Below are 13057 nucleotides of genomic sequence, written 5' to 3'. Positions count from 1 at the left end.
TAGAAGATATTTTTCAGTGTGCTATGAAGAAAGTTCAATTCAGCTTTTCTTCTATATAATTTTTATCATGGGGGATAAGATAAACTTTTAAAATTTCCTACAAATATTTTCAGGGCTGGTTAACTGAATACATAACCAAAAAACTATTAAAGCTTATTTACTTTACTAAAACAGAAGTCTCATTATCTCCTAAATTTCCTATTCTGTTATCTCCCACGCTAATAGTTTTTTCCCCTGAATCAACAGGACAGTTGAATAAAGGGATTTCTTACTGAATACATTTCTAAGATAAAATATTATTGTGAACATATTTTTACCATGTTCTTCAAGTACATCTTAAAATACTGGATATCCTATTTTATATTTTTTACATCATTCAGATATACAATTTCGGAAAGCCAAAATAATTGAAAAATTATTTTCCTTTCTAAGTGGCTTTGAAAATAAGATGTTTATCCTTCAATAATCACTACTTACTTATGAAAAATATAAAATTTTGACAACGTGCATCTGAAAAATTTCAACATTTAGCTGCAGTCTAGTTGGAAAGAAGTCAATATTGTAAGGATACCATACTACCTCCAGAAAAAATTGTGGATAACATTTGAGCAGTTTCTAGTGCTAGGGACTTTATTTGATCTTCGTACTCACTCTATGAAGTAGGGAATTTATTTTAACAATAGGGACACTGAGGCTTTGAAGAGGCTAATTTATCCAGATTAATAGGCAAACAGAGGCAGAGACAGAATTCACACCCAGGTTTCACTGACTGAAAAGTCAGAAAGGCTAAGTTGTAATTTCATCTCCTATATGGAGAATATAAAATATCTGGAAGGATGTTAATAAAAATAATAACCTTTGTTATTTCTAGGTAGAGAGTCTCTAGCGATTTTTTTTTTTTTTTTTTTTTTTTGAGACAGAGTCTCGCTCTGTCGCCAGGCTGCAGTACAGTGCCACAATCTCGGTCATTGCAACCTCCAACACCCTGATTCAAGCGATCACCACGTCCAGCCTCTAGTGATTTTTTTTTTCTTTTTTACTTTTCTTTTCGTCGTTTTACACACTATTTGGATTTCTTATAATGAGTAAAAATATATTTTTTTTTCTGAAAAACCAAGGAAATTAAGCTCTAGGAAAAAAAAAATCAAAACAAACAAACATACAAAAACCAGTTACTCTGGGGCCAGGTGGGGTGGCACAGGCCTGTAATCCCAGCACTTTGGGAGGCCAAGACGGGCAATCGCCTGAGGTCAGAAGTTTGAGACCTGCCTGGCCAACATGGTGACACCCCGTCTCTACTAAAAATGTAAGAATTAACTGGCAGTGGTGGCAGGTGCCTGTAATCCCGGCTGCTCAGGAGGTTGAGGCAGGAGAATCACTTGAATCTGGGAGGCAGAGGTTGCAGTGAGCCAACATCACGCCATTGCACTCCAGCCTGGGCGACAAGAGCAAAACTTCATCTCAAAAAAACAAAGACCAGTTACTTTGTACTTGAGTTTTGAGGTCCTTAAAATAGTGTTCCCCATGTTCAAGTGGGAGTAAAGGATATTGAAAGTAGGAGGAGGCTGGGCGCAGTGGCTCACACCTATAATCTCAGCACTTTGGGAGGCCGAGGCAGGTGGATCACCTGAGGTCAGGAGTTTGAGACCAGCCTGACCAACATAGAGAAACTCCGTCTCTACTAAAAACACAAAATTAGCTGGACGTGCTGGCAAATGCCTGTAATCCCAGCTACTCAGAAGGCTGAGGCAGGAGAATCTCTTGAACCCAGGAGGCAGAGGTTGCAGTGAGCTGAGAGCACGCCACCGCACTCCAGCCTGGGCAACAAGAGCGAAACTCCGTCTCAAAAAAAAAAAAAAAAAAGGAGGAGGAAAAGCAAGATAGTATAGAGGGAAGTGCTTCTGAACAGACTCATACAGAAGCCACAAGGTAGGTCCTCTAGCCTACCATCCTTCTCTTAAATCTCAGTCCACCTAAATGTTTATCTCTTTTGACCCAAAGACTCTCACTATGAATTTACCTTAAGGAAAAGCTATGTGCAAGAACTCATCCACGGCAGCATTACCTTTAATGGAGGAAAAACTGGAAACAATCTAAGAGTCTAAAGTCAAGGCCTAGCAGTAAATTACAAAGATCTGATAGAAGCATGGATAATGCTTATCTTATGGGAATTAGACAAAGAATATACCAATCACAATCTTTTATTTTTTAGTTACCTTTTTGTTCTTATAATATTCTCCACTTTTTAAAGTCAAAACAAAACATTTTTAAAATATTTTCCTTAAAATGCAAATATCAGCTGGGTGCAGTGGCTCACGCCTATACTACCAGCACTTTGGGAGGCCGAGGCAGGCAGATCACTAGAGGTCAGGAGTCTGAGAACAGCCTGGCCAACATGGTGAAATCTCATCTCTATTAAAAATACAAAAACCAGCTGGGCGAGGTGGCAGGTGCCTGTAATCCCAGCTACTCGGAAGGCCGAGGTAGAATAATCATTTGAACCTAGGAGGCGGAAGTTTCGGTGAGTCAAGATTGTACCACTGCACTCCACTGTCTCAAAAACAACAACAACAACAAAAAACCCCAAAAACTAGCTTTCCCCAAAATCCCTTCTTTTCTTCATAACCTATTGACTACTTTCTTTTCACTGGAAAATGAGGAAAGCAGAAGAAAATCATGAGTGTGACAAGAAAATGATGAAAGAGATTTCTGGTGTGGCTTGACGAAATGAGCATCAGGTGTTCACAGTCATTCACCCTATAATGTGGGCCTAGAGAGAACCAGAGGGGAGTGAATTCCTCACAATTTTGAAAGACGTAATGGTTCATACAAGATGGACATCCCCATGGATGAAAACTCTTCACAGTTTTCAGAAATTTACATCTTAACCCAAGTATAGTGGATATTTAAAATACTGTAATTACAGTATTTTAAAATATCATAAAGTCTCTAAAAAGTCCTATAACCCATAAAAGGAACTATCTGCAATTATGAATTAAACACCAACATCTATCCTGAATTTACATAGGCTCTAAAAACAGGAAGTTCTAATACTGCTAACTTTGAGACCTTCTGCCTTATATTTAAGATATTTTCTTGTTTTGGCCTCAGAGAATGCAAAGGGTCACTGGCTGCCCATAAGCCTGTGTAGTGATACTTCCTATACTAGGAAGGTGATTATGCTTTAATAAAATAGAAGTCCTTTATATGCAGTTTTCTGAAGCAATCTTTGGAGATTGGTTTACTAACTCTCACAGTTCCTTGCAGTATATATACATGGACTTAAATGAATTATCCAGGTTCAGCTGAGGATTCCAAATACACAAAGCCCAGAAAACCTGGCTGCTGGTCTCATGCTATTAACTCATAACGTGACTGATCTCAGCTACCCAATTCATGCTCCTGCCAGACATGACTGATAACAATCCACCTTGATTATTATAGGTAGCTGAACCCAGGTTTAAAAGAAATCAACTTTAAATACATTCCACAATGCTTTACAGAAGCAAAACAAAAACAAGCAAACAAAAAACAAACCAGAAAAATCAAATTATTAAAAAGCTGATTTTTGCTTAAAACACCAAGCAAGAAATGGACATATGAATATTCCTAACCTGCAAAATGATTCCTCCACATTATATCAGCGAAACTCATTGGTGGGCCACTGGGAGGGTAGTGTTTACCTTTCAGAGGCTCATGATCAGTCCTTATCATATCCATTAAGGAGTTCTCCAACGAGTGCAAGTTAAAAGTATCATAGGGCCTACTCCGGTCCTAAAAATAAAAACAAAAACAAGACAATACATAAAATTACTTCATAAAATTAACACCATATCATTTGCTTCCTGCTGTGTGGATTGATGACATGAATGAAAGTTACAGAGAGCTCTAACAGCATACAGTCCTTCTTTTTATTTGTTTATTTATTTATTTACTTTGTAGAGATGGGGTCTTGCTATGTTTCCCAGGCTGGTCTCGAATGTCTAGGCTCAAGCAATCCTCTTGCCTTGGCCTCCCAAAGTGCTGGGATTACCGACGTGAGCTACTGCGCTGATCCTGCTCTCTTCATTAAGAATAATGACTTGCCACACCTGTAACCCCAGCATTTTGGGAGGCCAAGGTGGGCAGATCACTTGAGGTCAGGAGTTCGAGACCAGCCTGGCCAACTGGGTGGAACCTCGCCTCTACTAAAAACACAAAAATTAGCCAGGTGTGGTGGTGTGCACCTGTAATCCCAGCTACTTGGGGGGCTTGAGGCAGGAGAATCACTTGAACCTGGAAGGCAGAGGTTGCAGTGAGCCGAGATCATACCACTATACTCCAGCCTGGATGACAGAGCAAGACTCCATCTCAAAAAAAAAAAAGGAATAATGATTTGGCAACATTAAGTTTAATACAAGTCTCCACAACTAATTAAATTGCATCATCTCCCCTAATATTCTATAACGTAATGTAGTTCAGAGTGACTTTCTTGCAATTGAACTAAAATAGTAAATTTAAAAGGAAGAGTCAAGTTAATTGGTTTTGCTTTCTACCCTCCACCCAATAACTTCATTGTCAAATGAACAGAGATGTTTCCCCCCTAGAGGAAGATCATAATTTTTTTTTTTTTTTTTAAGACAAGGTCTTGCTTTGTTGCCCAGGTTGAAGTACAGTGGTGCAATCATGGCTCACTTCAGCCCCGACCTCCTGAGCTCAAGCGATCCTCCTACCTCAGGCTCCCTAGTAGCTAGGACACATGTTGCCACGCCCAGCTAATTAAAAAAAAATTTTTTTTTTTTTTTTTTTTTAGCGATGGGGTCTCACTATGTTGCCCAGGCTGGTCTGGAATTCCTGATTGCAAATGATAAAGACCACAACAATTAAGAACTCAGATGGAATCATATTCCTGAAAAACCAAAGGGCGACTATAATTTCAATGAAAATGTATTGGATATCTTTAACATATCTGACCAGTAAGTTACATATATGGATACACTTTTTAAAAATAAAAATGTGGCTGGGCGCAGTGGCTCACACCTGTAATCCCAGCACTTTGGGAGGCCAAGGCAGGCAGATCACAAGGTCAAGAGATTGAGACCATCCTAGCCAACATGGTGAAACCCTGTCTCTACTAAAAATACAAAAATTAGCTAGGCGTGGTGGTACGTGGTATGTGCCTATAATCCCAGCTACTCAGGAAGCTGAGGCAGAAAATTGCTTGAACCCAGGAGGCAGAGGTTGCAGTGAGCCAAGATCATGCCACTGCACTCCAGCCTGGCGACATAGCTAGATTCCATCTCAAAAAGTAAAAATAAAAAATAAAAATAAAAATGTGTTTAAAGTTGTATTCATGAAGATAATGGCAAAAAGAAAAAAAAAAATTTAATGTGTCCAAAGTACTAAAATTACCTTTTTAAAAGCACTCACATGAAGAAACCTTAACCCAAAGAAGTATTTTCAAGATGTTACATTCAAAAACATTTTGAAACTAGAAATCTAACACAAACTAAGTAAATAAAAAAGTGTTATTTCACCACATTTCACTCAAGCCTTCAGGAGACTATCACCTACAAACTCTTCTTAGTACTCTGAGCCTCAAGGGAAGCATAGCTCATGTTCTAAGTTAATACTAAAGAACAGATCAAGTTTGCTTTGGTTAAGAAAAGCAAGACAAGCATACATCTCAACAACCAAACCAAGTCAACCTACAGTGATGAGAGATTATTTTCAGAGTCTTGAACAATCTTTTCCAGCTTTGCATTTGATCATTTATCCTCTTCTATGGACAACACTCACCCGTTACCTATCTCTCCCCTTGGATAGGAAAGAGACATGGAATATTTTCTTTGGTTCTCTACTTTGGTTTCTATAAAATCTAAAAAGGTCTTTTCTTTTAGATTTAAAGTCTTCCTGCAGATCACTCGTTTTGCTTTGGGTTCAAGTTATTAGTGGAAACTCTAAGGAGTAAAGCTGAATTTCCAGAAATGCAGGCTTATCTGTACCCATAAGAGTGTCTATCATATACTTTGTCCAAAGAAAAAGCCAGAGGTAAAGAAGTATGCTGATGAGGAGGCAAAATGATAACCTATTTCTGGCACTAACAATCCCAAAATGAATTATCTAGGAGCCCTCTATCACATCCATACTTCTAACTAGAACTCTGAAGACATGAGAGTGTTTCAGAATAGACTGACATGGTAAGGGAACTACAAGAAAAGGCTATTTGAAGGCATTCAAGAATCTTTCCAGACAGGACAGTTCATTTTTTCATTTAATTACTGGTAATCCCTCAAGGTAGATAACAACATACCCATTTTACACATGAAGAAGGCAAGGTTCAGAGAAGATTCAAGAGCCTTCAATGCCAAACCTAAGGAGTATAAAAATCTGGCCAAAGAGATCAACTAAATCCATGGTTACTTCTATAGAAAAATTGCACTGTAACTAACTGCACATTCCTGCCAATGTAACAGTGAGTTTCTATCACCAATGGATATCAGACGGTAGATGACTACCTGTCAGGAAAATTAAAAGAGGATTTTGGGAGGAGGGATTCATGTAACTAAACTGAAATGGTTCCCAAACCTGTCAGACTGTCAAAAATCACATGTAGAGCCGATTAAAACACAGATTCCTGGGCTCCAGCTCAAACCTACTTAATCACAATTTAAAACAAAATAAATTCTATGACTGGCTAGAGCCACTAAACTGGATGATTCTTCAAGTTAAGCCTTTACACCCATGATTCTGTTCAGTAAAATTAGACAGTAAAGTAAGGGCAGGGACCAGTGTGAGCAGCAGGCAATAAACAAGCCTGGCCACCTTGCAGAGGGACAGTTTTGCAGTCTTCTGATTTACTGTGTATTAGAGAAGCAGTTGGTGGCCTAGTTTTTAAAAGCACAAATTTTAAAATCAAAATCCAATTTTCAAATTTTGGCTCTCCCACTTACTGGCATGTCACTTTGAGTATGTTTCTAAGCCTTGGTTATCTTCATCTATAAAATGGGATAATTTTCCGAGTGCGGTGGCTCATGCCTGTAATCCCAGCACTTCAGGAGGTCAGGGCAGGCAGATCACGAGGTCAGGAGATCGAGACCATCCTGGCTAACATGATGAAACCCCGTCTCTACTAAAAATCCAAAATTCAGCCAGGCATGGTGGCACGTGCCTGTACTCCCAGCTACTTGGGAGGCTGAGGCACAAGAATCGCTTCAACTGGGGAGGCGGAGGTTGCAGTGAGCTGAGCTCATGCCACTGCACTCAGCCTGGGCAACAGAGCAAGACTCTGTCTCAAAAAAACAAAACAAAACAAAAAATGTAGCCAGGCGTGGTGGCAGGTGCCTGTAATCCCAGCTACTCGGGAGGCTGAGGCAGGAGAATCACTCAAACCCAGGAGGTGGAGGTTGCAGTGAGCCTAGATCACGCCACTGCACTCCAGCCTAGGCAACAGAGTGAGACCCCATCTCAAAAAAAAAGGGGGAGGGATAATTCTCTCTTCATGGTTTCTTCAGTACTAAATAACAGAACATACAGGCATCTGTACCATGGTAGCTACCACAATATTAGGGAGAGCACAAAAAGATTTCTGTGATGCCATCTCAAGAGTACTGAAAAATGAATTTTTAAACCTAGCAGTTCACAGATACTAACCTAACAGGGTTCACTAATGCTCAACAGAAGAAAACATATGACATGTGAAAGGCATGAGAGAATTTACACAGGCTTAATTAAACAAACTTCAGGCCTCTGAGAGTTCTCATTAAAATTAATTCCATCCATGCCTCATCAACTTATATTTGCCGCATACCATGCATCCTTTTTGTTTTAGAAGTAGTAAACGTTGCTGAAATAAGTGATTAACCAGGAAGTCTGCAAGAAACAGAACAAAAAGGATAGAAAAAACAGAAAAATCTACAGTGGAATTCATCAACAGAAATTATGTATACAGAAAACTCGACCACAATTTATCATTCAATGACAAAGGTTACAAGTGGCAACTAACCTGTTAGGTCTTTTTTCATAAGTTTTGTTTCCCAATATAGAGAAACAGGAAAACATCATTATTTGTTTTTAACAAGCAAACACACCAAGAAGTATTAGAACATCTATAAACAATGCAGCCCATTATTGACTCTTTTCTTTGCAGATAACCAATGAAGATGTTGTCAGTTGTACACAGAACAGCTCACCTCCACTGCATTAGTCCTCTTTCTTCCCTCAGCTGGATTTAATATTAATAAATTTATCAAGCATTTAATATGTGCCTGTCACTGTTCTAAGTATGCTTATGCATTATCTCACAGCCCTATTAAGTAGGTAGCTTTTGTCCCATTTTATAAAATAAACAATTAAGTTGCTGGGCGCAGTGGCTCACGCCTGTAATCCCAGCACTATGGGAGGCTGAGGTGGGTGGATTGCGACATCAGGAGTTCGAGACCAGCCTGGCCAACACAGTGAAACCCCATATCTACTAAAAACACAAAAATTAGCCGGTGTGGTGTCACGTGCCTGTAGCCCCAGCTACTTGGGAGGCTGAGGCAGGAGACTCGCTTGAACCCAGGAGGCCGAGGATGCAGTGAGCCGAGACCATGGCATTGCACTCCAGCCTGGGTGACAGAGTGAGACTCCATCTCAAATAAAATAAAATAAAAATTAAGTCTTGGAGAGAATAAATAACTGGCTCAAGGTTACAGGGATGGTGAGTGGCAGAGCCAGGGCTCAAATCCAGTCAAATCCGGACTATGCTCTTAAGCATTCTCATTGTACTGCTTCCCTGACCTCCTCCTATTCCATCTAGCCTTAAATCCTTTTTACAAACACTCCCTTTAACTTAATCTGTCACAATCCAGAGACAGGTTTCTTTGACCCCACTCTGCAACACAAGCAACTTGACCCTCACTTGCCCTTGGTCAATGACCTTTGCTCAACTGACAACTAATTAATCTCAAGAAGTAGTTTGATCTACCTCTAGGCAATCTCAGGTTTGCCTCTAATAGCCCTATCCCATTCACCTGCCCTTTTCTTGGAAAAGGAATCCAGAATCCCTTGCTATCTTTTTTCTAGCTTATACCCAGACATTTCCTCCGCTAGACATACAAAATGGAAGGCTGAAAGGGTCGACGGCATCTGGGGATAAAAGTAGCTCTGGAACCAAAGGATAAAATTAACCATGTGCTAGGCACTGGACTAAATGGTTTAAAGTGCTATCTCCTTCCTCATCACAACCCTGCAGGGTAGGTATTATCTCCATTTCACTGAGGAAAACAACTGAGGCTCACAAAGGTTTATGTAATTGCTCAGTCACAGAGCTGATCAGAAATAAGGACATAAAACCAGGTCTGTGACTCTCAAGTCCATACCAGTAATGTTCTAACACTTCTACACTAACTAGCTGCAGTGTGGCCCATGAACAATGGGAACTTAGTTGGGAAGAAAGAAACACAGTCAGGACCAAAAATCAAAAGGATGGTAGATGTCTGAAAGAGCTAGGAAAAGATAAATGTGGTAATAGAAAACAGAAAAACTTTTTAGAGGAATTCCTAAGGAAGGGTTTTCTATTTATCATATGACTGCAACATATATGTGGATAAAACATTCCAAAGTTAAATGCATGTAATGCATAAGAAAGGACTAACTGGCAGGGTGTGGTGGCTCACGCCTGTAATCCCAGCACTTTGGGAGGCCGAGGCGGGTGGATCACCTGAGTTCGGGAGTTCGAGACCAGCCTGACCAACATGGAAAAACCTTGTCTCTACTAAAAATCCAAAATTAGCCAGGCATGGTAGTGTATGCCTGTAATCCCAGCTACTCGGGAGGCTGAGGCAGGAGAACCTCCTGAATCCAGGAGGCAGAGGTTGTGGTGAGCCAACATCATGCCACTGTACTCCAGCCTGGGCAACGAAAGTGAAACTCCATCTCAAAAAAAAAAAAAAAAAAAAAGGCTGCGCACAGTGGCTCACACCTATAATCCCAGCACTTTGGGAGGCTGAGGCGGGTGGATCAAGAAGTCAGAGACCATCCTGGTTAACATGGTGAAACCCCGTCTATACTAAAAAATTAGCCGGGCGTGGTGGCACGCGCCTGTAGTCCCAACTACTGCTCTTATTTTCTACTCAGTATATGTTATTGGGAAATATCTCAGGTCCCTTCTACACTATAAACAGTTTAAGAGCAATGAATATGCCTTATCTATTTTTATTATTTTTATTTATTTATTTATTTATTTATTTATTTGAGCTGGAGTCTCACTCTGTTGCCCAAGTTGGAGTGCAATAGCGCGATATCAGCTCACCACAACCTCCGCCTCCTGGGTTCAAGCAATTTTCCTGCCTCAGCCTCCCGAGTAGCTGGGATTACAGCCATGCGCCACCACGAACAGCTAATTTTGTATTTTTAGTAGAGACGGGGTTTCTCCATGTTGGTCAGGCTGGTCTGAAACTCCCGACCTCAGGTGATCCACCCGCCTCAGCCTCCCAAAGTGCTGGGATTATAGGCATGAGCTACCACACCCGGCAGTGCCTTATCTATTTTTAAATGGCTATTCATTACATAATATACGAGCCTATTTTTCTCCAAACACACATACACACACACACACACACACACACAATTCTTTTAAAAAGCCAACATCTCCAATCCTGCCTCCACTCACTCTCTTCATTCAGTGGTATATTTTAACCATCCCAAAAAAGACTATTATATTTGTAGCCCTCTGGAAAACCTAATTCTATATTCTTCTTCACTCAATGGCAAGCAAATGCTCCTTATATCTAACCTAAAGTCCTTATGAAGTTGAAACTTTTCTCCCTTTTCTGTCCTTGGGGGAAAATTAATCAGCATCTACTGTGAATTTTAATATTCTTTAAAATTGTTGTTAAACAGTCTTCCATACAATAAATTCTCAAGAACCCTCAAAAAACACCGGTACAAGATTAGGGAATACAGGCCAGGCATGGTGGCTCACACTTGTAATCCCAGCACTTTGGGAGGCCGAGGCGGGCAGATCACCTGAGGTCAGGAGTTCGAGATTACCTGAGGTCGGAAGCCTGACCAACATGGAGAAACCCCGTCTCTACTAAAAAATACAAAATTAGCTGGGTGTGGTGGCGCATGCCTGTAATCCCAGCTACTTGGGAGGCTGAGGCAGGAGTATTGCCTGAACCCAGGAGGCGGAGGTTGCAGTGAGCCAAGATCGCGCCCCCAGCCTGGTCGACAGGAGAGAAACTCTGTCTCAAAAAAAAAAAAAAAAAAAAAAAAGATTAGGGCGTACAGAGAAATTATAGATTTCCCATCTTTTTCTTCCTGAGGATGACTAATTCCACTTACTTAAATCTTTTTATCAGATTGTGTTTTTACTTGCTGTGTAACCAGAAACCAAGCTAAGGTTCTGGAGAGGTTAAAAAAAATAAGGATAGTATCACCTGCTCTGAAGGATGTTCAAAAATTAGATAAGCATGACTCAACTTGAAGCACATTTTTGCTGAGTCTTTTCATGTTCTCCCTATTCCTAATGTTTCTTCACAGCTCTTCTGGTTTTAGCCAGGCAGGTCAGATAAGAGGCTTAGTATATCATACACAGAGAAACATGGCTCCCGGAATTACCTGACATGACCCCACATTTTGAGGCTGGATTCAGCAGGGTAAATGCTACAGCGGTCGACTGTATAAAAAATACAAATGCCTCCTGCTGCCATTGCTGACTGTGGTAAACAGTTCACAGTTCATAGTTAAGTACATATGCAATTTAAAAAGGAGTGATTTTTCCGGTCAATGGTGTCTGACTAAAAGAAAAAATTGAAAATAAAATAAAAAGGAGTGATTATACAGTTTAGCAATGTGCTAGGGAAAAGGCAGAAATGAGGCCGACCCAGGAAGGATACAGAAAGGGAAAGCAAGGCCGGGCATGGTGGCTCACCCTGTAATCCCAGCACTTTAGAAGCCCAAGGTGGGTGGATCACGAGGTCAGGAGGTTGAGACCATCCCGGCTAACACGGTGAAACCCTGTCTCTACCAAAAACACAAAAAATTAGCCAGGCGTTGTGGTGGACACCTGCAGTCCCAGCTACTGGGGAGGCTGAGGCAGGAGAATGGCGTGAACCCAGAAGGCGGAGCTTGCAGTGAGCAGAGATTGTGCCAGTGCACTCCAGCCTGGGCAACAGAATGAGATTTCCATCTCAAAAAAAAAAAAGAAAAAAAAAAAAGGGAAAGCAGTGACTACTATGATGGTCAGAAGAGAAGGCATCAAAAAACTACAAAAATTAGGCCAGGTGTGGTGGCTCACACCTGTAATCCTAGCACTTTGGGAGGCCGAGGTGGGCGGATCACCTGAGGTCAGCAGTTCGAGACCAGCCTGGTCAACATGGTGAAACCCCATCTCTACTAAAAATATAAAAAGTAGCCAGGCATAGTGGTACGTCCCTGTAATCCCAGCTACCTGGGAGGCTGAGGCAGGAGAATTACTGGAACCCTGGAGGTAGACACTGCAGTGAGTCAAGGTGTTGCCACCGCACTCCAGCCTGGGCAACAGAACAAGACACTGTCTCAAAAAAAAAAAAAAAACTACAAAAATTAAAGTTGCCCCTTTCCCTGGTTAGTGTGCATATGTGACTTTTGAAAGTGATTAGCTAATGTCACCCCAAATCATTGGGTTGTTAGCCAGCAGAATATTATCTCAAGCAGTTTACTGGGCATTGATTTATTAGGTATAACAATAAAAAGGGAGCTTAACCTTTGCTATCAAAACCTATCTTAAAACTTGATGCAACATAAAGTACATATACCTCCTAATATTATTTTCTTTTTACTGATTATAAATGTCAAAATCCTTCTATGACACTGACCACTTCCAGGTACAGACTCTCCTTCCCCATCCCAGACTGATTCCAGGTAATTAGAATTAAGTATATTGTAATTACTTCTTTACATGCCTGTCACCCTCAATAAACTGTAAGTCTCATGGGAGCAGAAATGTGTCTTATTTTCCTGCATTCCCACTATCTAGCAGAGGGCCTGGCATATAACAGACATTCAGTAAATGCTCACCTCACATTTAAATTGTTCTTTTGATGAATTTATC

At 40.7% G+C, this 13057-nt stretch overlaps 1 protein-coding gene across 4 annotated transcripts in view; it reads right to left on the bottom strand.

Annotated features, from left to right (window-relative positions):
- Positions 1–13057, bottom strand: part of CPEB3 (cytoplasmic polyadenylation element binding protein 3) — a 256834-nt gene that overhangs the window by 157143 nt on the left and 86634 nt on the right. For 3 of the 4 annotated variants that reach the window (XM_023226243.1, XM_023226246.1, XM_023226244.2), the window contains exon 3: positions 3615–3774. In XM_023226243.1, coding sequence (XP_023082011.1) covers positions 3615–3774 — 160 coding nt within the window. The remainder of the gene's footprint in view (positions 1–3614; positions 3775–13057) is intronic. The other variant, XM_023226245.1, reaches the window with a different exon arrangement.

The sequence above is a fragment of the Piliocolobus tephrosceles genome, chromosome 9, assembly GCF_002776525.5.
Source record: "Piliocolobus tephrosceles isolate RC106 chromosome 9, ASM277652v3, whole genome shotgun sequence".
In the NCBI taxonomy this organism is placed as follows: domain Eukaryota; kingdom Metazoa; phylum Chordata; class Mammalia; order Primates; family Cercopithecidae; genus Piliocolobus; species Piliocolobus tephrosceles.
This window is presented reverse-complemented; position numbering and strand designations above follow the sequence as displayed.